The sequence below is a fragment of the Glandiceps talaboti genome, chromosome 2, assembly GCF_964340395.1.
Source record: "Glandiceps talaboti chromosome 2, keGlaTala1.1, whole genome shotgun sequence".
In the NCBI taxonomy this organism is placed as follows: Eukaryota; Metazoa; Hemichordata; class Enteropneusta; family Spengelidae; genus Glandiceps; species Glandiceps talaboti.
In genome coordinates, this window is record NC_135550.1 from 29,594,071 (window position 1) to 29,621,939 (window position 27,869).

Consider the following 27,869-nt stretch of genomic DNA (forward strand, 5'->3'; position numbering starts at 1 on the left):
AGTGTGTTGATCGAAAGACGATGGTGATCTGTTAGTTTTTGAGTAAATTCGTCACAAATTAGATAATTTACCCCACTGTTATGCACCATGCACGATGCATACGAAGCAGAGCCGATCCTTGAGAGGCTTCCCTTACAGATAGAATCGGTAGCATGTCACGGTAAGTGAAAGATAAATGGGCGTGCATTAGGTTGACCGGAAAGTCAAACTTCAATGCAAAGATTATAGAATCTCAAATGTGTTGTGGTTTTTGTGGGTAGCGTGTATGTTTACATACCGTGCCTATGTCTTTATTTTTGTACTTGTTAAAATGTCTGTCATGTTTGTATGTTTCTGCCATAAGGATTTCATATTCATATTTTCGTATTTCATATTACATACAGTACATCTACACTAGACATGAAACATATATTTGATTGCCATGAATGAATATTTCGCTTGACTCAAATGTCATGACAGAGTGCACACGCAGCACAGTATCTCAGAAGATTCCATTCACCTTTTTTTAGATGAAAATTATAACAGGGGGTTGTTTTCCTCATGATGTCCGGAAGTTGTCACCAAATATTTACAATATTTGTGAGTAATGACTTATATATGGGTATGTCTGAAGTGGACAAGGTTTGAAATGTGTAAAGTTCAAGTCATGTACACTTGTATGACAGCATGTGAGGTTATTGGGCCATTCATTATGTTATTAGGCATATAACAAGCACGAAATAGTTCATTTATCTAACCGTTGGGTTCATAATATTCATACTTTATTTATCCAATCACTGTGCACATAACTGACATTACATATTTCATTTATCCAATCACTGTGCATATAACAAACAGACATTAAGTATTTCATTTATCCAATCACTGTGCACAGAACAGACATTAGGTATTTCATTTATCCAATCACTGTGTACATAACAGACATTAGGTATTTCATTTATCCAATCACTGTGTATATAACACTAGACATTAAGCATTTCATTTATCCAATCACTGAGCACATAACAGACATTAGGTATTTCATTTATCCAATCACTGTGTATATAACAGACATTCAGTATTTCATTTATCCAATCACTGTGCACAGAACAGACATTAGGTATTTTATTTATCCAATCACTGTGCACAGAACAGATAGTTATACTAGGGATCTGGATATAATTATTTGCCCCAAGAGTGGCAAGGATCTATACTATAGCAAAGGTATACTTTGAATTTGATGAGTTTATAAAGGTTTGTTCCCTAGTGCATGCAATCATACAACTCTGTTACATAATGCCAATACACAGACTTGTTATCATGGTCATGAACAAAATGAATGTGGAAACTCCAATAGTCACAAAGCACTTCAAAGTGTATTGGTGAGATCGAGACTTGGTCTGAGGACAGAGAGGTACTGCATTCAACACCTGGCCATGCACCAAGGTCACTAGGTATTGACATTTTTATGCACACTTTATTGAAGAACAAGTGCACAACTAAAACAAAGTCTTACATGTAGGTGTGGCAGCACACATGTTTACAAGTTGGTTGACAGTGACATTGTGATTGTTATCAAAACTGAGGACAGTTTCATTGTGATGATTAACTAGATTGTGGATAGTTTCATTGATGGTTAACTAGATTGCAGACAGTTTCATTGAGATGGTTAACAAGATTGGGGACAGTTTCATTGTGATGGTTAACAAGAATGCAGACAGTTTCATTGTGATAGTTTACAAGTTTGCAGACAGTTTCATTGTGATAGTTAATAGACTGTGGACAGTTTCATTGTGATGTTGTAATTGTATCAAGATATAATATTGTTTGCCATTATCTTTGTGTCTGTTGATGCTCCTCCAACTAAAGAAATTACTCGAAGAACACTTTCCATACAACCAAAAACACTGCTTCCATACACCGTAACAAAATATATCGCCATTAGCCTAAATAAACTATTATGTTTTAGTATTGAAAGAGCTAAAAGTATATTAGCATCGAATGAGTGATATGATATGATATGATATGATATGATATGATATGATATGATATGATATGATATGATATGATATGATATGATATGATATGTATACAATAGACACCAGTGGAAAGATAAACAACAAGGCGGAGCTGCGTTGTTTATATTTCCACCGGTGTCTATTGTACTTATGCCTGACAAGTTCACAGGATAGCAGGATTAGTCCATCTCATCCTTGCTAGACTAGATTAAGATAAAGTACACACTGTCTCACCCCTTGCCAGGCTAGGTGATGATAATACTGAGATAAAAGTGTACACATTCGGATGGGGATACACACAGCATGCAGTGTTCACTGCGAAACAAATAAGCCCTAATGGATGTATTAGGGCCTTACACTATCCAATACTGATAAGACTTCAGCAGCAACTCAGACAAGGAGTTGGTTATACCCCACTGCACAAACTTTATATTAGCTCAGGTAGAGGACTGCTAATCCTGTACATGTCAAACACTGAGTCAACATTTTGACAGCTAAAGGGTATAAGATATGATATGATATGATATCATATATGATATGATACGATACGATACGATACGATACGATACGATACGATACGATACGATACGATACGATACGATACGATACGATATATGATATATGATACATGATATATGATATGTGTTGGAATGTTTCATTGTTTACATTCTGATCACATATGTTTCCAAGATACAAACTATAGCAACTAATGTATAGAATTATGACAGTTTTACTTTCATGTAATTTGTTGTATACTCATTACTGTATATGTTTTATTACAGGAGATGTGTTGTTGGTGGGCACAAAGCAAGGTCATCTCCTTGTATACAGTATAAATCCTGCAACAGGTACAGTGGGCTTGATACAACATATTGTACAGTCAGATAGGACAGTGGGCTTGATACAACATATTGTATGTACAGTCAGATAGGACAGTGGGCTTGATACAACATATTGTACAGTCAGATAGGACAGTGGGTTTGATACAACATATTGTACAGTCAGATAGGACAATTATTTTTTTGTGTGTCATTTTTCTTTGCCTCTGTCTGTCGACAGCATGTTCATATGATTCTGTTATCAGTTGCTGATCATCACAACATAGTACAATCTATCATGTATTGATCTCCACATTACTGTTATCTATGAGTGGTAACTTTAACATGAAGATAAATCATTGGATTATGATATTTTGGTATCTGTCTTGAACTCTGTAATCAAAGCAAGACAGGTCATTTCCTGTATTGAGTAAAGAAACTGGCCAAAAGGTCATCCAAAGTTCAACAAATTGTCTTCCGTGACAACACCAGTGGTGTAATAAGAGTACTTTGGATTTGATGATATTCACAATGTCTTCCTTATCTTGTTATGATTCTTCTTTCATAGCATAATACCTGCATTGCATGTCTTTTTCTCATTTTGTCCAAAGGTGATGAAAGATTTGCTGTCAACTTACTAAGATCTAATAAATCTTTTGCCAAGAGACCAATCCAACAGTTAGCATGTGTAGCAGAATTCCAAATACTTATTTCACTCTCAGGTAAATGTTGATTCTTGTACAAAGATGTGATCAGAGGAATGTATCAGTTTTGACTTAGCTGTCAAGATTGGTGTCATTTTGTCTGTCATGCATGAATGAAATACAGGAATGGGTCAATGGAATTCTTTACTTAATTTCAGTTTATTTGAATCTGGTTCCACCATACTGTTATCTGGACTTGTACCCCAGCTGTTAACATGTACTCTGAACAGAATAGAACAATTTCTCAAAATATCAGTGAAGAACATGAAAATCAGTAAATGCTTCAGTTTGATAAATGTCCAAGAAAATATTGATAAATAGTAAATAATTGTTCTGTAAGATAGCTAATATAAAGCTTAGGAGTTTATACTTTTGAAATTAATGTAAATTTATTACAAATAATCATATCGCAATAAAAGCATGTGTAGTGTATCATTGAAAAATTTAGCATCTGCAAGCATCCCATGTTACAGCCCTAATGACAAGGTGTTATATGTGTAGAACTGCCAGGAATGAATCTGTTATGTTTCTCATATACAGACCAAAATAACTTACAATTATTTCTTTTAATTTGGTATTTGAATAGACAATGTAATCAGTGTACATGACTTGACTGGGTACTCTCTCATCACAACAATTAACAAGACGAGAGGAGCTACACTCTTTGCCGTTGATGTCAAGGTTAGTATCTTTCAGCTCATTTACCAAAAGATGAAGATGTAGGAGTTTATCATTGCTAGGACAGAGTCCTAGTGAGAAATACTATGCATTACATATACCGTTAATTTCATCTTCAAATTACTATCATAGCTGAATGTTATCAGCCAACCACTCCTACAACAACAGAAAATAATAGTCTGCATGAAAATTATTGCTCCTCTCGTGGCAAATGTAACTTTTTGATCATGATGGCTTTCCTTTCTGTAAAGATTGTATTATGCAGATTTGTGTTACTAGTATACGAAATCAATCACCAATGTTGATGATGTTTCTTAGCATCAATAATAAGCTATGCTATATTACTGAAGTGTGGATAGTCACATTCTCTTTGAGGTTCAGTATGTACCATAAACTGTCAATTATTTTTACATGTGTATAGTTGAAATGCCTGTAGGATATTAGTTTACCATTATATTACTCTGCCTAAATGAATGGCATGTGTAAAAAATTCAGTATTTTGTCTTGCACTTTGGTTTATCTTATACTTTTGTAGCCTACATCCATTACTTATTAAATGGTCTTCCAGGACATTAAGACCAAATTTTACTGTGATTACCAAATCATACGGACAATCATGCATGTTTATGCATCAGATACATTACTTATACTTTATTTGTATTTAATCTTCAGAAGGAGAAATCTATGAGTGGTGGATGTAGCTATGAGTTAAGAATGTGTGTGGCTGTCAAGAGGAAACTGCAGTTGTATTTTTGGAAAAATAGAGATTTTCATGAATCACAGGTGGGTGTAGGCATGTGGTTGGATTCTGTATGAATAGCTTTATATTGGTATTCACACCTAAGTCACCACTGAGGGGGCTATAACAAAGTCTTCCTTTGTAGAACATTGACTTGTTCCACCAGCTATTTTACATATTGACATACCCAAGCCTGGTATTATTAATAACACTTTCCAAGTTATCTTAAAAACCCAAAAAGTAAACTTGAACATTTATTACACCATTGAGCATCATCCTGTCAATATAACACCTTAAAATTATCAAAGTATCATATACACATTGTGATATTGCTATTTTCATCATACGTTGTTTCACATGATAATTTTAGGTTGACCTAGGGGTACCTGATGTACCTAAAAGTAAAACCATTAAAATGTGTTCCCCTGATAATTTCAGGCTGACCTAGGGGTACCTGATGTACCTAAAGCCATGTCATGGTGTGGATCTTCATTATGTGTTGGATTTAAGAGAGATTATTTCTTGATCAAAGTAAGTACAAATAAAACACACACACACATACACATACACTGACACAGATACGGATACAGATACAGACACATATACAGATACAGATACAGACACAGATACAGATACACAGACAGACAGACAGACAGACAGACACAGTTACAGACACAGATATAGACACAGACACATATACATATACAGATACACAGACAGACACAGATACAGATACAGATACAGATACAGATACAGATACAGATACCAACACAGATACAGACACAGATACAGATACATGTACAGGTACAGGTACAGACACAGACATACACCGATACAGATACAGATACAGATACAGATACAGATACAGATACAGATACAGATACAGATACAGGTACTGATACCGATACAGATACATATACAGATACAGGTACAGATACAGATACAGACACACTGATACAGACAAAGACAGATATAGATAGATATAGATATAGATATAGATACAGATACAGATACAGATATTTGATTTGATTTGATTTGATTTATTACTCTAGGTCAATGCATCCATAAATGGATTTTCATGCATTGAATATAAAAATACAAAACATACGTTAAAACATAAAGACACATAATTTAAAAATATGGGAGAGTAACAAAATTTACAGGGCAGAGTACAAAGATAAAATAAAAGTTATAAAAAGTAAAACACGAGAGATGCTAGAATTATGAAGTTAAAAACGGTTTAAGACATTAAAAACTAAGTGTTTACTAAGTAGTCGTATTTGCGGAAATACATGAGCGGTATTTGAAAGAACGACTGTGTGCCTTTGGAATGTGGTATTTGGTCCGAGTATTGTATTGGTGTATTGTTGAGTTTTTAGTGACAAGATCAGATAAATAGAGTGGTACTTTTTTGCTTATACATTTACTGACAATATTTTTGAAGTGTTGATCGTGTCTTTCCTGAATAGTTGGCCAATTTAGAGAATTTCTGGCAAGTGTTACATGGTCTGATTTTTTAAGGCCACATTGAATTCGTACAGCAAAATTTATGATACCTTGAAGACTACTTTTCAAAGTGAGATTACAATTAGAAAAGACTGTGTCACAGTAGTCTAAAAGGGAGAAGACAGTAGCAGCTATTACATTCTTTCTGACTTTTTCCGGTATACAACGCCTAACACGTGCCAGTCTTGTTAGACGGAAACCACATGCCCTACGGAGATAAGACACATGGTTTGACCAACTGAGTTCAGGGTCCAGTTTCAAGCCTAAGCAGGTAGCAGACTTAGTAGCTTTGATAGTAATATCTTGAAAGGACAGAGAATTAATGTGATTTGGTATCATATACTGAACATATACTGATATTTAGAGATATTTGGTTTCAAAGTATTTGCATGGAACCATGTAGTTAAACGATTAATTTCGTATTTTAAGTCATTGTGAAGTACATCAATATCGGCAATGGTACTGTTTTTCAGAATATTGATGTCATCTGCAAAACCATAAATTGGAGTGTTTGAGTGAAGCCAAGTAGGAAGGTCATTAATATATAGTGCAAATAATAAAGGTCCACAGACACTGCCTTGAGGTACTCCAGTTTTGACCTGAATACAATTTGAAGATATGTTGCCAACTTTTACACTTTGAGTTCTACCTGATAGGTAACTTCTGAACCACTGAACTGCAGATGGATGAAAGTTGTAACGTTGAAGTTTACTGAGAAGGATAGTGTGATTGACTGAATCAAACGCCTTTGAAAGGTCTAACATAAGAAGAGATGAAATTTTCCTATTGAACATGTTATCAAGTATATCATCACACATACGCTGTAATAATGTAGCTGTCGAATGTTTTGGACGGAAACCAGAAAAAGTTGGATGGAGGATATTATTTGAATCTAAGTAACTAATAAGTTGATTGCAGACTAAACGTTCAAGAACTTTTGAGAGAGTGGGGAGTAGAGAAATAGGGCGGTAATTGGAAACATCTTGTTTATCACGCTTGCCCTTTTTATAAATTGGAATAATTGTAGCTTTTTTCCAATCAGTTGGTACAATACCCTGAGAAATAGACTTGTTAAATATACATGTCAATGAAGGAACAATAACTGGAATTGACAGTTTGATTAACTTACAGTTAATATCATTCGGTGATGAAGACTTATTGGATGGCAATGCCGATAAGGCAGAGGTTACTTGTTGGTCTGTGACCTTAGAAAGTTGAAAACTAGTCTGTGGCATTTTGATGTGATCTAGTAAAGGTTCAACAGTGTTTATTTCTTCTTGAATGTGTGTACCTACATTGGCAAAGTACTGGTTGAAGTTATTGGCAAGAGGTAACGGGTCGTCGTGAGCTGGGAGAGTAGTGCAACGAGGATTTAATAGATCATTAATCCTTTTCCAGACTTTGCTAGCATTGTGTAGGTTTTCAGTAATGACGTCTTCATAGAATTGTGTCTTAGCAGTGGTGATGTCATGTTTGATTATATTGCGGAATTTGACAAATTCCATCCAGTAGACATGAAGGCCAGTGCGGTGGTGCATCTTCCTAAACCAGTCTTGAAGTTGCATTTTTCTTTTAATTTCTGTAGTTATCCATGGGTTGGATTTGGGTCGACATTTAATTTTCATGATGGGAGCATGCTTATCAAGAACGCTGGTATAAAGTGAGTTCCACATAGAAATCATAGCATTCAGATCATTGCATGTTTCTATATTCTGCCAAGGAATTTTCTGTAAATCACTGATAAATTTTGATGGATCGATTTTCTTGAGTGGGCGAATGTACTTGACAGTCGGCGTAGGGCGTTTATGACGGGACTTGTATGGCAAGACAGAGTAAATTAGGTAGTGGTCACTGAGGGCAGTATGTAATATTGAAGAAGTAGCTGGTAATACTGAAGCAGGAGTGATAACAAGATCAATTAATGTTCTTGTTCTATCTGTTACACGTGTAGCACTGTCAATGTGTTGTTTCATGCCATGAAGGTCGAGGATTTCACGTAACTTTTTTGCTTCTGGTTTTTGGCTCAACAGGTCACAATTAAAGTCACCGAGTAGGGCAAAGTGATCACCAAAGTTTTGATATGCATAAGCTATGTTCGATGAAATTTGGTCCAGATACTGACACAGGCAGACACTGATACAGATACTGATACAGACACAGATACAGACACAGACACAGATACAGATACAGATACAGATACAGATACAGATACATATACAGATACAGATACAGATACAGATACAGATACACACCTATTACATATCGTGTATTTTGTATTTTGTATTTTGTTGATTCATTTCATTCTGTAGATTGTAGTTCTCTGTGAGGTCAAATACTTACAAATACAATGTAACCATCTTTGTATGATTTAGATGACTGGTACTCTCAAAGAGCTGTTCCCTACTGGTAAACAGTTAGAACCCACAGTAACAAGATTAGCTGAAGATAAACTAGCACTGGGACGAGATGAAATGAGTATATTTATTGATTCAGAGGGACAACCAACACAGAAATATGCACTGACATGGAATGATATTCCTATCGTTATAGGTAAGTTCATAACATATCGATTCATTATTTTCAAAATGTGCTGAAATCACAAACAACATCACCTGAAAGAGGTAGTAGCTCAACAATGAAATTGTAACCTCACAGATATCTGCATTTATATAATAACTTGTTTGGTTGTCAGACCATTTTTACATGTTTATTTAATAGCATGATGTTATTTACTTGGTTGTTGTCAAATCTTGCTTGTGTTTATGTAAGTCTAAGTTTCTCTTACAATCATGTGACTATTACTGTTTTTGGTTTGTTCACTATAGAGTATGATGCCCCCTATATGATAGCAGTGCTACCTAAGTATGTTGAAATTAGAACCATAGAACCTAGGTTACTTGTACAGAGTATAGATCTACAGAAACCTAGGTTTATTACGAGTGGAAGGTATGTATGAATTTACCTCTTTTCTTGTCATTTTCAGAACATATGTTATAAGGAAAAGAGTTGACTGCATGTTTTTTTGTTCAATTGCCATGAAATATGGAATGGCAAATAATTATTGAAACATTTATTTCAGTGATAGCTTTTTGAAAAATTAATAAAATTAAAAAAATGTATGATGGGTGAGAAAATAATGGAGATATTAAAATCTAATGATGGAACAAGAAGAGAAGTGAGTGACTTTGATGATGTACATAGGATATTTAACTTTTTTCAATGAAACATAATTTGATCAGTGAATGAGAGATTTGGTGTATTTGAACTGTGGGGGCGCTATAACAAAGCTGGTCTTGGAGCCATAAATGATGAAGGCTACTTGGCATAAATACATGTATTATATCTACACAACATATAGCACTTTTTGATTTGTAAACAGACAACCGTGAACAATTTTTTCACCTTCAATTTTATTATAGTAGTAAATTTAATGCAAACCATTCACATACAAGCATTGTTTGAATATGATGAATAATTTCTATAAATGTCAAGGCATAACAAATTGAAATAATTCTTTATTTCCTTAAATGATCAGGATGTTTGAAATTAGGATAATCTTATGATATATGATAATTTGATATAGCCTACAACTGTGATTTCTGGGCTTAGTTGATACTATATGACTATTATCATTCATCAGTATTTAGTTTTGTATGTAGGGTAATAGAGACAGATGAGTAGAGGAAATGTTGTTGAAAGGTCAAGTTCAAACCACCATTGATAAAAAACACCTCATATGGTGTTTATGGTTGCTCTGGATAACAAATATTTACCAGTACAATCACACTGCAACTCAGTGTCTTCCTCTGTCATTTCAAAATATTTGATGTATCATAAAATATTGTAGAAATTTTCAGATATTTTTGAGGTGTTTTAATTTTACATTACAGTGGCCATGTTTATGTTGCGTCCAACCATTATGTCTGGAGGTTGGTTCCTGTACCAATAGAAGTCCAAATACGACAACTACTGCAAGATAAACAGTTTGAGTTGGCATTGACACTGGCTGTAAGTGAAAAAACGTCACATATTTACTGTTGTCTTTGTTTTTACTTCCTTGACATACTTTTTACAACCTTCCTATCCCAAAATGTTTCACCAACATGTCAAATACTGCTCTATAATGAAAACCTGGTGATGTGTGATGTCATATTATAGTAAACAGTCTATACACAACAGATTGCATGGATGTTACATTTCTTGTGACAGTGGTCATTTTATTGTGAAAAAATATTTGTTTTCAAATTTACATATACACCTCAGTGAATGGATGGTCAATACTTGATATAACTGTTTACTGCAATAGTTCATTTCAGTTGTTTTAAAAAAAATACTCATAATGTCAATTTAATCATATATATATAATGTTTTCAGAAACTCGATTGTTATAACTTGTACAATCTTTTACTGTCATTTAGCTGTACTTTTGATAACTTATTTCATCATTTGCTTTGACTGTGTAATTAAGTTTTATTGGATATATTCCTAAAGATGAGTTGGTTTCCCTCAAAAAATGACTAATTAATAAATAAATAAATTATGAATAACGCAAAAAAGCAGCGTCTGCCTCAATTGCCATGTCCATTGAGTTCAAAATATTGCCACACTTTTTGTCTCATGTTGATTTTTGTATTTAATAAAATGAAAAAAATTATATGTATACAAATATACAAGATCTAACAAAGTGGTTACAACCCTTGTACAGTCTTGTTAAACAGTACAAAATATACTGGCCAATACTTAGCATGGATGACTGTCACTTGAATCTAAAGTGAAAGCAGTCCTTGTCTGGTAGCTTTTACCTGAATAAGTTTAAGCTGTCCATGTCATACAAAAAATGTTGTAAATCATTAAATTATGGCCTGACCTGTTGAGGTACAATTTAAATTGACAATAAATCACTGATATAGCATCTAAAATAAAATTTGATTAACTAGTTCCTTAAAAATACATCATCCTGTGCTGGGAAAGTCATTTTTTGCTGACTGTGGCTCATACAGCATATTCTAACCCAGTTGGAAGATATGATCAGCTCACTTCTTGGGTGTGGATCAAATCAAACCCATGATAACTTTTAACATACAACACAGAATGACTCATTCCATAGTTCATAAATAAAAATATTTACCATATCACCATAACTCTGGAAGGTTTAGAAAGAGTTGCTATGATTGGACAATAGATTAGATAGAGAAGAACAATATCCTATTACAGCAAATCAGAAATGTTGTACCATAAATAACACTTGGTGACGTATGTGATATGGTACATTCTATGTTATTGGCTGGAACAGGCAGTAGTAAAAAGTTACCCTGGAAATTATAAAAATAAAATGGTAATGTAGCCAAATATGAAAGATGAGGGTAGGTTTAATTATTTCAGACAAGCATTACTTTCTAAATATATTACATGTCAGGTATGACCCTTTAGTGTCACTCTGGTGCAAATCATGTTCATATGTTCGAGGAATATTTTAAAAACTTGTTTGCGCAAAGTGTTGTATTTTCCCCCTTTATATGTAACTGTGGTGTGGGATGTCCATGGAAACATGTTCAAGCGTGCCTAGCTGACTATGAAAACAAATATTCACCCCGTGTCATATTATTTTATGGATATGACCAGTTCTGATAAATATAGTTTATGATTCATTCATAATCTATTTTCATAAAAAAAATTATGTTCATTAACTGCACTAAATTAAATGTAAAAAGATTATTAGAAGGTGTTATAAGATAAAAAAAATTTGATTATGTAGACTTGCTTATCCACAGGCTTACATTGTGGTATTATTATCCTCTGTGTCTGCAATTTTGATTGCCATATCCATCATATCATACATGTCCAGATATAATATTATAATTTATAGCCAGCTGTTATGGTAGTTTTCCCATTTTTTAAATGTGATGGAAGAACATTTGAATTTGACCAGGTACATATACTAAAATATGTGTATGATATACATATTAAGAATATCAGAATTTATAACAATTTATGATAATTTATGAAAATTTAGTAATAAATACTCTAATGTAAGTAAGCAGTAAGTATTATGAAATTCTTTTACAGTGCAGTTATAGTCATATTTTATCCTATTTAAGGAAAAACTAAGATTACATAAGATGAAAATCCCCGAATATTATATATATAATACATTTCCATAATTTCTCTTCACTGCTTTGCTGGTACAGTCAATAATGATGATACAAATTTCCAAATTTATTCCAAGTTGTTGTGTCGTTCAATAAAATGGTCTACAGTATATCACCATGTTTGGATCAATGATTGTTATAAACATAAACAGCTATGTGTTTTTATCAGTTTTATATATCTGGCTTTAGAAAGTGGGATTTCTTTTTTGCAAAAATTGGCCATAACCATTTATTTAGTGAGAAGCAGTGGTATTTTACTTATTACCATACATTTTTCATATCACCATCCATAAAAAACATCAAACATGAAGTATTTTTAAAATGACCAAATCTCTCTGCCAAAAGTGAAAAACATACACCTCACACATTTTTTGTCCGAACTAAGAAATTCATATTGCCTCACAATAATGTAAAAATACTTAATATTTTCAGTCTAAATAAAGTTGTCACCATTTGATTAATGAATAAGAATTATTTATTTATATAGCATCAGTATAAGATCAAAGATGCTTATTACGAAGTGTATATGACAAAACAGCGTGAAAATTGTAAAATGTTATAATAAAACATTTAAAAATAAACAGAATAAGTTAGAAAACATTTAATAAAAGCATCTGTTGATCTTTTCAGGACATGACAGATGAAGCAGAAGCTGATAAACAAACTAAAATACAACAGATTCAGAATTTATATGCCTTTGATTTATTTTCACAACACCGCTTTGAAGAGTCCATGCAGATCTTTGCAAAGCTTGGAACAGGTATGGAATTATTGTTTATAAATTATCTGTTCTGTTCTGTATTGTTCTGTTCTGTTCTGTTCTGTTCTGTTCTGTTCTGTTCTGTTCTGTTCTGTGTTATTTCTCTTCAAGGCCTACATGTTGTTGATGAGGTCTGTGTACAAGGTTCATTGTCAGTATCGGTTAGATAACACAGTTATCATTTGTAGGTGTACCTGTGATCACACCCATTCCACACCGTACCCAGACACACACACACACACACACACACACACACACACACGCACACACACACACACACACACACACACACACACACACATGGTGGACAAACCTGTAATCCCCAGCAAAAACTTATTAGTGAACAAAACAATTCCAGAATATCAAATGTTGAAATATTAGCTAACTGTAATCTATGATACCCTCTTAGTGTCATCCTTCACATTTCTCATATACCGTGCACAGTTTGTTTTCACAGACTGTTCATTTTGTCACAGTCACTGATGTCTCTTTTCAGCTATGATGAAATCCAGCTGAACATTTTTATACCAAGACATTGTATATATGTCTGTTCTAAATTCAAGTTTAATAAAATGAAAATAGATGACAATTGTTGTTATATGGAAGTAAGTAAATGTATGAAAATGTACCGAAGTAATGTCTATTCTATAATGTTGCCAAATGGGTATTTCATTGACAACTTTATAGACAAGTCTATACTTTCTCTAAATCCAACTTCTCTTTTTACAGACCCATCACAAGTGATAGGTTTATTTCCTGACTTACTGCCGCAAGAGTTCCGTAACCAATTAGAATACCCAACCCAACCTCCAGACTTGTCAGGTGCTGAGTTAGAGAAGGGACTACTAGCCCTCATAGAGTACCTCACCCAGAAGAGAAACGAGATCATTAAACACATGAGTCAAGAACTTGGCAGACCCACGGCTATCGTTGAGGGCAGTGCAACAATTAAAAGCAAGAAACAACTTAGTCAAATTATTGATACTACTCTCCTCAAGTGTTATTTACAGGTCAGTTTTTATGTCATTTTTAACTCAGTGATGGGGTCAACTGAAAAGTGAGAATGTTTACATTGTAGTCGGGGCTGAATGTGACATTTTCATGGTAGGACTTGGTTAATGAGAAGACAGCTAGGTTCATTATGTTGATGTAGAGATTTATTTGAACAAAGCCGTGCTAAGCTAGTAAAGAAACAATTTCATTAGAATATTATCAGTCAATCAATCAAAAGAATTTATATAGCACCAAAATGCAATATGATGTAATGTTCTATGGCACTGAACAGGAACAACAGTAGGCCATTGTAAAAGTTGGAAAGTCTTGCAAACTTGATTTAATAAGCACATTACAGTGCGAATGCATGTACACTCAAATGTGTACAAGTATGTATGTGTATGTGCGTGCATGTGTCTGTGCATGCATGCGTGCATGCATGCATGTATGTATGTATACGTATTATACATGTATGTGTGTCTGTCTGTCTGCGTCTGTGTCTGTGTGTGCAAATGTCTGTGTACATGTATGTAACTTCAACTTGTTATCATTCTTGTGGTAGTGTATACAGTACAAACGTGTAAAGTCCCTTTTATTTAATGGGGAATTGTTCCAGTGATTTTTGTTTTATGTAGACAACATATATGCACATAAATACAACACTCATTTCTACCTAAATCATTCAGGTTTGATACTACATGACAGGGCTATGTTGCATGCTCCATATCATATTGCTATGGAACTGTCAAGGCTTCCCAGTCAGTCAACAGGCTATCTTAGAGCATGGATGTTCCCCTTATCTCAGACCACTAGTGTTCTGAGCCCTAATACATCCATGCCTAGAGTCACCCAGGCCTGGCAAACATAGCACCTGTGGGCTCCATCTGAGTAAATGGCCCTGACTGTTCAACTCATTACTCCAGGAGTCCCCCAAATTTGCACTTGTCTTGTGAGTGAGACAAGGCTGAGTGATACAGCATACCCATCAAGTCTGTAGAACACTCACCCTGAGTTTGGGGCAGTCACAGAAAAATCCCCTGTCTCCAGTGACCTCCTCTCCATGACCTGCTAATCCTGAGCTCTAACCACTATTCTACAGGGAGCTGGTCCAAAATTAGAAAGTTCTTTTGATTGATGTTTTTTTATGCAATACTAAGGTTATGTCATTCTATTATACCTACATATGTATTGCTGTGTATTACAGTGAACTATCTGTTTCCATTGAACCTCAGGGAAATCAAGTTCTTTGAATTAACACATACTGCATTTTACCTCAGTGAGAGTACTTGTTATAACGTTGAATTGATATCTGTGTTAACACTAAAGTGAAATAGGATTTTGAATACCAAATGAATCGTCATCATTGTGGCAATTATGATGGAAACAAGCATATCTGGCTTTCAACTACAAACACAGTTATCATTCATATGGTAGTACATGTAATACAAAAATAGAAATTTATTTTGATTTATGCTTCTTATGCAAATACTAAGGTTATTTTATTTTATTGCATGGTTATCTAGTGATACATTAATACATGAAATGAAAGTAAAAATGGTATGTTAGATGTCATGTCAGAGTACGCCACAACAAAAGTCTGTAAGGCGCATGTGACATGAGTCAGTGCATGGAAGTAAGCCATTTCACCACACAATACTGAACCATCGAAAGCTGTCTCGGTATCATGACCTTGTATTGTCCAGTTCATGTGTTTACGTCATTTAGTGTAGAGTACCAGGACTGCACTGCAGTATTGCCTAATCAAACATTGCTTTCACATTATACTGTGTCTTTTGTATTACCTGTCTGACATGCTACACTACAAATGTTGAAATCCAACAGATTATTTTGTAGTGCTTTGCTGTATACTTTGCATATCAATAGTATAAGACTATTCACATTGTCGAATGTGTTGTTGCTTTAATACAAGACACTAACTGTCTATTATAAAATACTTGTTTTATATATCGATGTATAGATGTCCATTTCATATTAATTTCAGAACACCTGAATGTATTTTTGAGATTTATGTCATACAGTAATTTGTAAAAGTGTGTGCAGATCTACATACTGCTTCTTAGCTGACTGAAATCAAATCAGTAATATTCCTCACTCACAGCATAGTTGCAGCAATTCAAAAAACGTAGTCTATATCCTAACTGTTTAATTGAAGTAAACTAAAGTGACTTTGTCTTGAGAGACACAACCTAAAAGCTGTCTAATAAATGTGGCGTCTCCATACTCCATTAAGTGGTCACTGGACTGTCAGGATTGTTTAAATGATGATCTATTTATAATTGACTTCATTGTGGTTTAGAGGACAAGGTAAATAAGATTGGATACTGTGTTCTTGTAACATCAACAATTACACTCTATGCACTGAGGTGACATTTCAAGAATAAGGTCATAACATTTCTGTTTTTATAACCAAGGAAATTAATGTTGACATATGAAACGGATAAAGAATTACTTCTTTATAATTTGTGTGACTGTGATAGGTTTATTGCATGGCTTGCATGACTTGGTCATTAAAGGAATACATTATGTGTTTCGCTTGTTGATTTCTTTGTCTAATTTCACTCGGTTAAAACTGAATGGCAGTTGAAATAACCGTACTTCTAATTTCTTTGTCTAATTTCACTCGGCTAAAACTAAACAGCAGTTGAAATAACCATTCTTAATGTCTTATTGTGGTTTGTAGAAAGACTGCTTACAGCAAAATTCTTTCTTTAGTATGTAGTGTAATTGTGTTTGCCTACAAGTATAGGTCTAGTACAGTCTCTCAATGTCCGTGAGAAATAGATATGATAAGTAAAAAGCTGAGGCCATATCATTTGATATAAATAAACTGTATTGGACTATGACCAATGATTAAAGTAAATGTTGAAAACATAATGAAGGTAAATAAAGAGAAAAAGGAAAGAAAATTTAAATCATTATTTATAGGAGATTGAGGGGTACTGTGACCCCCTTTCCACTGTACATCACATTTGGTTTTTAAGTGTCATTATTTATGTCATCAAGTATGTTATTGACATTTTGTGCTGACAAAGTTCTCCACCCAACTATGTGTCTTTTTTTCTGTATTATAGACAAATGATGCATTAGTAGCACCATTACTTAGGCTCAAAGACAATAACTGTCACATTGAAGAAAGTGAAAGAATACTGAAGAAAAATCAGAAATTCAGTGAACTTATTATTCTGTATCAGAAGAAAGGCCTCCACAGGAAAGGTAAATTTTATAATTTTAACAATTTTGAATTTCTCAGTGTTCACAAAATGGTGTGTTTGCTCGTTTATAAGTCATATAGTAACTTTACCAATTGTTGCTGTGAAATGTGTACATTTAGTAAAGTTGACATTGTATTTGATTTAAGAGTGATAATTTATTCTCAACATTTAGAGAAGTAAATAGCTTGGAAGAGAGAACCCTGAAATTATGACAAGTTCACTGTCCAACCAACTCGGTTTAGAGTCCTAGAATTGCATTATGGGTACATATATCTTTTTTTGTTTGGACCTATTCCTACTATTAAACTCAGCAATTTTGTCAGTTTTTATGTTCAAAAACCAAAGAGGAAACACTGCTCTCAAGGTTATATTCTGCAAACATTTTATTTCTGAGAGAAAGTTGATATGGTTGTTGAAAACTTACAAAATAATGATTAGATGGTAGAAGAAGACCCTAAAAATATCAGATATATGTGTTTCATAGAAAGACAGACAGACAGACAGACAGACAGACAGACAGACAGACAGACAGACAAAGAAAAATAGAGAGAAGGGATAGAGAACTAGGGAAAGGGTGAGAGGTGAAGGAATACTGTGGGAAGGGTAGATAGTAAAAAAGAATTTAACACCTTCCAGTCTTGAAATAGATTCTAAATCAACTGTAAAATGATAACCATCATAATTTTACATTTATTACTGTATATCTGATCACAAATTATTACATGAATTAACAGCTTTGGACCTGCTACTACGACAAGCACAGAAACCTAACAGTCCACTGAAAGGACACGACAGAACAGTCCAGTATTTACAACATTTAGGAGAAGAACATTTTGATCTCATCTCTGATTTTGCACTGTGGGTACTCAAAGCATACCCTGAAGATGGTCTAAAGGTAGGCTTACAAATATTGACTACATTGTTTTTATAAGGGTCTGTGAATGTCAATAGGTCTTATATGTGATTTATTTGGTTGTCATGGAAACACTTAAATTTATACTGTGCATATAAAGATATATATTCACCATGTCAGTAAAATGTATGTTGTAATAAGGGTATATTTATTAAGTGAATGGGAAACTGCTGGTGCACATGGTGAGTAGATAGAAGACAATTATTCAGATCTCAATTTATGTAATATATATTGTGTGTATGATATTTGTATGTGCATTATTTGTATGTTTCTGGCATTTGTATCTGCCATGTTTGGTTAATATGTATTTTTCAGCATTCACCTTGTTTTCAAATCAAAGTTCACCTTCTAATAAGTATACTTTATCTGTTTCTAGATGTCTTCTGAGTGGATTTCTTTCATCCTTTCCAGTATCTATCCATGTCTTTTCCCCAATATCTAGCTATGTCCCCTTCCCAGAATCTATCCATTACTCCATCCCAGTGTCTATCCATGCCTCCATCTCAGTGTCTATCCATTTCTTCTTCCAAGTTTCTATTCATATCTCTTTCTTTCCTTTGACTACCTGGCCATTTGATAAAGCCAAACCAAATTCAATTCAATACAAAATTACCAAGAAAACATATTAACATTTCTACTTTCACTTGATTCCAGATATTTACAGAAGACACACCTGAAGTAGAAAGTCTACCAAGAGACAGAGTCTTAGCTTACTTAGAAGGAAACCCTTGCACTAAAGAATTAGCTGTACCGTATTTAGAACACATCATATTCAACTGCCATGATGAAACACCAGAATTCCACAACAGATTAGTTCACCTGTACAGAGAGAAAGTACAAGCCATGATGACTGATTACATTTTATCACTCCCTGAAGGTCAGTTCAAGTTCAATGTCAATTCTGTTTAGGGAATTCAATGTCAACGGGAATCTGATAAGCTCACAATCTAATTTATAGCTGTGTATTTATATACAGGAATAATTATATTTATAGCCAACAGGGAAATCTAGTAGTTGAACAATGGAGAGTATGATGGTGATGATACAAATATGGTAATTATGATCATAAAAATATGTGAGGGAAGGGAAGGAAATAGAAATGATTGATTTCAGGTATTCAGCAATAAATTATGTATGTCATCAATAAATGAGAAATATGATAGGTGGTATGTTAATTATGATTGTGTAATTTGTTTGGTAGTAACTTCTAGATCATTTCTATCTCTGATGTATTTTCAAGCCACACATACCTTTCTCAATATAACTACCCAGTGCTATATTTTTAGCCTAAAAGAATAACAGGAATTTCATCGTTGCATTTTTTCTCCAGAATAGAATTCCAAGTCCTGATTTCCATAGGAAATCAGAGGAATTGACAATGTACTCTTGTATATAGAGACATTTCTAGATGTGTATTGAAATAGATAATGACAGTTTCCTGTTTAGGTATTCTGTCATTGTCAGAGTCCTGTATTCAGGCCAATGACTCATGGTAATTCTTGATATACTGCCTTCTGTTACTTTGACAACCCTGGTTAAACTGAAATGAATGATAAAATAGGCTACAATCTGTACGTTTTTTGTCATCAACTCATTACATACACTTTAATTAAGTATTCAGGGAGTAATTATATTTCTTCTGTTATATCACAGTCAACAACATTTGCAATGCCCAGGCAAATTTTGGGAATGATTTCTGTCTGTGTTAATGATTTAGTGTTTTTAATGTTTGTTAATTCCATTCATTTATTTTGAGTAAAAATAGCCAAGAGACGTACATATAGATCATAATAACATATCTGTATTTCATAATTATATAAATACCTTTCATCTAGATTAAATCAAAATTTGTTACCTATCCCAGTATTGCCTACAGGGATGAATTTTAAGGGTTTTAGTTTTGCATCGAAAATAATGACATTTTGGTATTTATATAGCTTTGTGCAGTTGTACAGTGAATCATATTTCATGTTCAGTATTACATGACATACTATAATTTTATGTTTCCAACACTCAGACGGTGAGCTTACAAGCAAGTATGCTACTCTCGTTACAACACTGTTATAGGTAGAGTCAATAATGTGCAATGCATATGTCGCCAACAGGTTCACAGTGAGCACTTTTCATAGAATGAACTCTATAGCCTATAGGGCTGGTCTATGTTTAGTATATTACATCTCCTCTGAGAAGTCATAATCCACTTGTATATGTTCTTTATTGATGAACTAACATGTCATATTCCTGTACCTGAACGAAACCTTCCAAAAGATAATATTACCAGCATACTTATTTAGTTCATGAACATTACAAATTTGGCTTTACATCATATTATATAAATATCAAATATTATTCATAACAAATCAAAGTTAGCATTTCATCCAAAAATTTATGAAATGGTAGGTTAACTAAATAGTTAAAATTGAATATTTCATATCTGATGTAATTTGAGAGTGACATTGATTCAAGTGTATTGACCTTAAAGGAACATATAGTATGACCAGCTGTTGACTGGGGGCTACCATTTTGTCACATTCCCTTTTGTTACTGGTTATTTTATGTGATTATGATGTTATCATTTTAAGAGAAGATCATAGTTTGTGTTATTAGTCTGTCTGTGTATTGCTATTGCAATAGACAGGCAAGTAAATAACCATAAAACTCACCCATGTGTATGATGTATGGAAATCATTTTTGCATTTTGAGTTTTATACATGTTATACATTTTGTGGATGTTAAAAGATTCCTGCACAGTAGTACAAATGATACACAGCAGTATGTCAACATACCAGTATTCATGTACATGCATAGTAATTACATGTAGTCTGCATCAAATCCCAGATATCATCTGCAAATATTTGATTGGGTGACTGCTAGAAGTAGTATTTGTCTGTGGTGTTTTAGAGAGGAGTATTTATTGACATGTTCATGATGTTCAGTAGATGTGATCTGGACAGAGTTATTGCAAATAGATATATCCATGTACAAGTGGTAACAGTCTGAATTATGAGTGTGTGTAAATAGCAAAGAATATGTTACTTACAATCAATACTATATTGTGTGTTGCCATGTTAGACATCAAATATAATGATATATTTCAATGTGTAGAAAAACCCTATATTATCATAATGTATATATAAACATATATAACAAATAACGTATATAAATGTATATAATATATATTTATTCATTCATTCATCCATCCATCCATTCATTCATCCATTCATTCATTCATCATTCATTCATTCATTCATTCATTCATTCATTCATTCATTGACAATTCAAACCTGTAACAAAATATGTTATCACAGCTTTTGCCATCAACTGTACTTTGCTTTCTTAACAATGGTTTCCATTGATGTTTAGCACAACTCATTTGTCTGGTCTCAAACATCTTTCCTGAAACATTTCAGACATTGTATAAAATATTTTGAAATCGCAACCAAGTGTTGTATGGGTATTGCGTGTAATTAATGTTTCACCTGTTCATGTTGACATATATCACACTGTTTTATTAAAACGCCCCCATCATTATCAAGAAGGTACACATTGGTATTTTCCTAAAGACTGAAACTTACTTCGTACAGATGTACAAAGGGTAAAATTTACACAGAATTCCCTGAATGTATCAATTCAAAACTATAACACCACTTGGTTTATATGTTACACCTGTAATACATTAATACAACAGTCATCAAGAAATTCTAAACATTGAAATATCTTCAAAGTTCATACAAAAATGCAAGTCTTTGCTGGAAGTGTGTTGCTGTAGTAGGCCAGATTTATCTCAAACTTTCTATTTTGTATGTACCAAATGGTCAGGATAAATGCTCAGCAACTATCATCAATATTTGTACAAACTGTCAATATAAACTGTTTACACCACCCATGAAGGAAAATGTTGGTTGGAATTCCCTGAAGACAATCTATTTTATGTTATTTTTGACTGTTTACTGTAAATGTGGGAGATCAAAGTATTCAATTGTACGTTTGTATGTACTTCATCACGTTTAACATTTTGATGTTCACAACAAAAATCTTATATGCGTATTTAAGGAAATTACGTGAAAGCCGATAAGGAATAAATCTAATTTTAGCAAAGCCGATATGTAATCTGTTGAGTTAACATTGAAGTAAGACTAAAAATCTTAGTTATATCCTCTTTACCAACATTTGTAGGATTGCAATCGCCTTGGGGGAAAATTGTAACTACTGTAAGTTATGCTGAAATATGGTTTTCAACTGTTATATCAGTCCTGACTTAGTGATGGGAATGCAGACAGCCAACATTGAGCAGTGTGAATAAAAATGAGTTAAAGATATGTAATATATAACCAAACAACGTAACTTTTATTTTTATCTTATTTTTGGATTTCTGGAATTAAGGTGAAAGCTATATTAGATATATCTAACTGTAGCAAAGCTGATGTGTAATCTGTTTAGAGGAAAAGTATGACTTCTTGAATAAGGTTTGTTTTCAAGAGTTATATGACGGTGTCCTTGATGATAAGATTTTGGGCAACAAATAATGTGAAATAAATTGTGTGAAAAGTAAAGTGAATGTTAAATATCATATTAATACATTTATTTCCCCGTTTAATTTTGTCTATAGGTCAAGAACCAGCTAAGACTGGCAAGGAGCCTGGAGAACTTGGTGAACTTAGAAGTAAACTCTTGTTTTTCTTGGAGACCTCATATCATTATGTCCCTGAGAAATTACTTACATATTTTCCTTTTGATGGTATGTATATAGTTTGCAGATATGTTAAAAGCGGGTTTACTAATACCTTGGATTTGATTTCTTATTAACCATACACATCCTAGATTTCATCAGTGGTGTTAGTCTTATGTGCTTAAAATGATAGAAAATTGTTGTCATAAAGTATATTTCAATTGAAAATAATCATCTGAGAGCCATGACCTCTGACCTGAGAACAGGGCCATGACCTCTGACCTGAGTACATATCAAACCAGAGAAGGACACTTGCTAGAGGCGACTGTTGCAACTTCATCACAGCTTTAATATAGTATTACACACTGTGTGTAAATGATAGGAATGGTTGCAGATGGTGTAATAATTTTGACAACTGACCCAGTCAATGACATGAGATGACATCCATGAAAGTTGCCTACTCCTTGGTAAAGATTTGTGTGGTATGTCTAGATACATAAAGTCAGTTAGTACATTCTTAGTGAATCAATCAATGTTGCATACAAACATTTTCTCTATCATCTGCAGGCAGAAATTTATCCAACATACGAAATGGAATGCAATATTTAACAACAAAGTCTCAGTAATCACCAATAGAACATGTAACAATATAGAAATTACTTCTTGACTCTTGTCATTTTTCCCTTAGAAACATATTTTTAAAATATATTACAGCCAGTATGAAAAGTATGACAGTATAAAACTCCATATTCCCTGGCCAATATGAAACGGAAATTATTTTATTTGTAGTGAAAAAAAGACAACACATGTGCCCTTGATATTTTGCTTTGTCAAAATCCCATTTCTATTGATATTGAATTGTATGTAAAGTATACCGGTACCTTACACTATATTCTGTATTTCACATCAGTAGTGAAAGTAAATTATTATTTTGTAATCGCATACTTTTAAAGTCCACCAGGAAATTGACACTTAAACCATAACATCAACTTTGTATGGGCGTAGGTTAGAAGTAGTATGAATCACATAGTTCCTGATTTATAAACAGAAAGTGATCCATTTCTCTAATTGCAAGGGCATTTATGTATTTATCTGATCTCAATGGTAAATATTTTTCTTTCAAAACATTCAAGCTGGGATGTTTTACAGCTTTGTCGATAAGCTAACAAGCATGAGGGAACTTGTTTTGTGTTGTAATCTGAGAATATGTTTTGGTGTTGCAGCATTCTTTGAAGAAAGAGCCCTTCTTTTAGGTCGCCTAGGTCGACACGAACAAGCACTTGCCATATACGCCCACATACTGAAAGATACACGTATGGCTGAGGAGTACTGTAGGAGGAACTATGATGCAGATAAGGAAGCAAATAAACACGTAAGATGTATAATTTGATAGGAAAGTGAGAGTTGTAATGTTAAAGGGTAATTTTGAATTCAAGGAAATGTGTATTTGTAACAGCAAACAGGGAGACGGTTTATGTAATAAATCATGGGAAAAACTAAGGGAACTTGGAAAATAGGATGAACAATAATGCATTTTTTTTAGAGATTTAGCTAAAGATAAGTCTGGGAGATGTGCAAATATTCAATCACTAGATGACAAATAATGTTAATTTATGTGAATATGGCATGAATAATTACAGTAACTTTCATAACCTTCAAAAATATGTATATATAATATTCAAATTTCTAGATTATCAGTACATGAAATCTGTGGCCATCATGTCTGTAATAGATGTGTTTGAAAACTGCCCATCACCAAGTCATTCATATCTGTGTCTTCTGATAGTGGTTAGAGGAATGGTTTGTTTAAACATAATTATGAAGATTCTAACATTCTATGTATTTTTGTGTTCTAGGTTTATTTGAGTTTGTTAAGGATGTACATTAACCCACCTGATGCATCCACCCTAGGGGTCATGGCCAATGCTGAATCACCAAAACCGAATGTTGAAGCTGCTTTAGTTGTTCTGGAACTTCATTTTGATAAAATTGATACAGCTAAGGTGAGTGTGTTACTGATGTAACAGAATCTAAATATGTAATTTTATGTTGATAAATTTCTCATGAATCTGAATTTGGGAGCATTGTAATTGCTTTTTGGAACTGTAGGAACTATTGTGGTGAGAGACTTTTTTTATGTGTTAATTCCAGAATTAACCACTGCAGACAATTTTAATTTGAAAAAAAATACTCAGCACTTTGCTTTGAAATGGTAGTGATTTTAAAAATGCAGTAATGAGCATTGAAAGCACATGACAGTTTATTGACAATATATGATGGAAGATTGTATTTGAAATCTGCATTCAATTTGATGTTAGGTATTGCACCAAGAGAAAAAAAGTCACTATTATATATGATTCATTATGATGTCAAAAAACAGAAAAACAACCAAAAATGTCAAAATTTTTACTGAAATATGTCAAATGCTTTTAATAAACAAGTAGCAATACAATATATAGACTACACTAATCCATACACACCAGACATAGGGCAAAATGCCAGGTAGACTGCCAAGTGGATGTATGCATACTTGCATTTTTAGCTGCCTTGTTTGAAATGCCATGTAGTCAAAACACTATGTCACTTTTAATGAGTATGATTGATATAAGCATAACACATTTCCATTCAGACTAGACTGTATAATACTTGATCTCATACTGTATATGATAATGACATACAAAAATAAATGTAACCTGATCACTATATATTACATCTGTTTATACACACATATACTGATATTGATAGTCATGTCTGGTGTTGATTCGCAGTTCTTTGTATTTTATTAGTTGTGTATTCAGTACACATACATCCCGTGATAGACAGACCACAGTGGACAATACTAGACACAGACTTTATTTATTTAGTTAAAGGGTATCTGCTGTATGATTTGTTGACATTGGGATATTAACATAAAACCAGTAATGTCAATGACATAGATCAAGTTATGTATCAGACCATCCTCATGCTGGTCTACAAGTCATATCCCACCAGGTACTTTGTTCATATATGTGGGAGACTAACAGACTTGACAATGATCATGGAGTCAATTATTCAGTCGTATATAAGTGTTTTATCCAAAACTTCAGACCATAGTTTTGAAAAATAGAAAGTAAACCTTGGTAAAGTTGACGATATCCAACATATAACCATAGTTTTGAGGGCTAATATAAAAAGATCTGGACATTGACAACAATCACAGGTATTCTATAGAGTAACAATATTTTAATTCAAATCTGCATTGACTCAGATGCATACTTTCTTTCAAACTTTTGGAGAAATTATAGGAGTGTTATGTACAGTACAAGATAGTTGCTAGTATAATATTTATTCTGTCTTTTTCTTTGTGTTTGTATGTTTTTATATTTCTATACAACATCTTGATGGCCTGAAATAAAGAAATAATAATAATAATAATAATAACACTGTTTATATAAAAGATCTTGACTGTGACAGCAATCGCAGAGTGTAACAGTATTTGAGGGGGTAATAATCTTTATTTTGTGTTTTCCTATCAGGCACTTGATCTTCTTCCAACTGGCACTCAAATCAGGAAAGTATGCAAATTCCTTGAGTGTGTTCTAGAAGATACATCATCTAGGAAAAGGAACAATCAAATCTTGAAAAGTCTTCTCTACTCAGAGCATTTACAGGTAAAACAGTCTTCTCTACTAAGAGCATTTACAGGTAAAACACTGTCTCCATCCTACTCTCTTAGTGTTGATGCTATAGCGGATCTCAAATTTATTAGTTTCAGAAAAACATATTTTTGTATGAAATCAGCATCAAGCGGGAATGTGACTAGACAAGTTTTCTGTGCCTCAACTAGTTCATCTACGGCTGATCATATTATACAGACTGTACCAGCTTAACACTGGGATAATGATGACAGTATGGTGCACAATTTATTGCTTGACTCTTGGCCCTAGCACAGGTTGTGGTATTGGTGGGGCTGTGTATGAGTGATTACATGCATATGATAATGTATGTCTCTGCAATACACAACAGTGTGTTATTATCTGACACCTGCATGCCAGCTGACTGTGTATTTGACCTACCTTGGTTTGATCTATTATTACCAGAACCTGGTCTCACCAAGGACATGACAGTAAACATGTCATCATGTATTTATTTGTGATCTATGCTTTGTATCTGTGTATCAGATCATATCAATTTTCCCCTCTTAAACAGTATGCATAAATTTGGGATTCCTCATCATGCAGTGCAATATACAAGCTTTGTGAATTGTAGCATTTCAACTAAGTTGTGACTACTCAAGGTAAATATGAAGTCACACAGTTTGAAATAAATTAGATTGTATGCCACATTATTTCCATTATTGCAGCAGATTTGATAATACAGTATATTGTTTTGTTCCTTCTACCCACACAGGTGCAAGAACAGAGAATGTACTATCAAAGCAGTAAATGTATTATCACTGAAGAAAAGATGTGTAGAGTCTGTAAGAAAAAGATTGGAAACAGTGCATTTGCACGCTACCCTAATGGCATTATTGTACATTATTACTGCTGTAAAGATAGAAATGTATGTCCAGTGGATGTGTGACAGAGGTTACAATGTATCATTGTCTATCAACTCATTATGACCTTGTGCAATAGAAGAAACTTTGAATTTCAAATCAAATGCAGTAGATATATAATATTATATATACATACTGACACACGAGTGCCATAGGTTTGAAGCCATTTTTCA

At 33.5% G+C, this 27,869-nt stretch overlaps 1 protein-coding gene across 1 annotated transcript; it reads left to right on the forward strand.

Moving 5' to 3' along the window:
• The first annotated feature begins 21 nt into the window (after window positions 1-21).
• Window positions 22-27,869, forward strand: LOC144451007 (vam6/Vps39-like protein). Its single transcript, XM_078141769.1, has 19 exons — window positions 22-160; window positions 2,780-2,845; window positions 3,427-3,537; window positions 4,106-4,200; window positions 4,870-4,980; window positions 5,375-5,467; window positions 8,815-8,992; window positions 9,268-9,388; window positions 10,333-10,450; window positions 13,222-13,351; window positions 14,081-14,361; window positions 17,437-17,578; window positions 18,312-18,472; window positions 19,145-19,367; window positions 23,100-23,228; window positions 24,383-24,531; window positions 25,016-25,162; window positions 26,675-26,809; window positions 27,549-27,869. The coding sequence occupies exons 1-19, from the start codon at window positions 88-90 to the stop codon at window positions 27,720-27,722; spliced, it is 2,637 nt and encodes an 878-aa protein (XP_077997895.1). The 5' UTR covers window positions 22-87; the 3' UTR covers window positions 27,723-27,869.

Excerpts from the sequence above, each read along its gene's own strand:
- LOC144451007 (XM_078141769.1), top strand. The coding sequence starts at position 88 with ATGCACGATGCATACGAAGCAGAGCCGATCCTTGAGAGGCTTCCCTTA. Across the intron at positions 161-2,779 it reads AGAATCGGTAGCATGTCACG|GAGATGTGTTGTTGGTGGGC; the intron begins GTAAGTGAAAGA and ends GTTTTATTACAG. Across the intron at positions 17,579-18,311 it reads GAAAGGCCTCCACAGGAAAG|CTTTGGACCTGCTACTACGA; the intron begins GTAAATTTTATA and ends ATGAATTAACAG.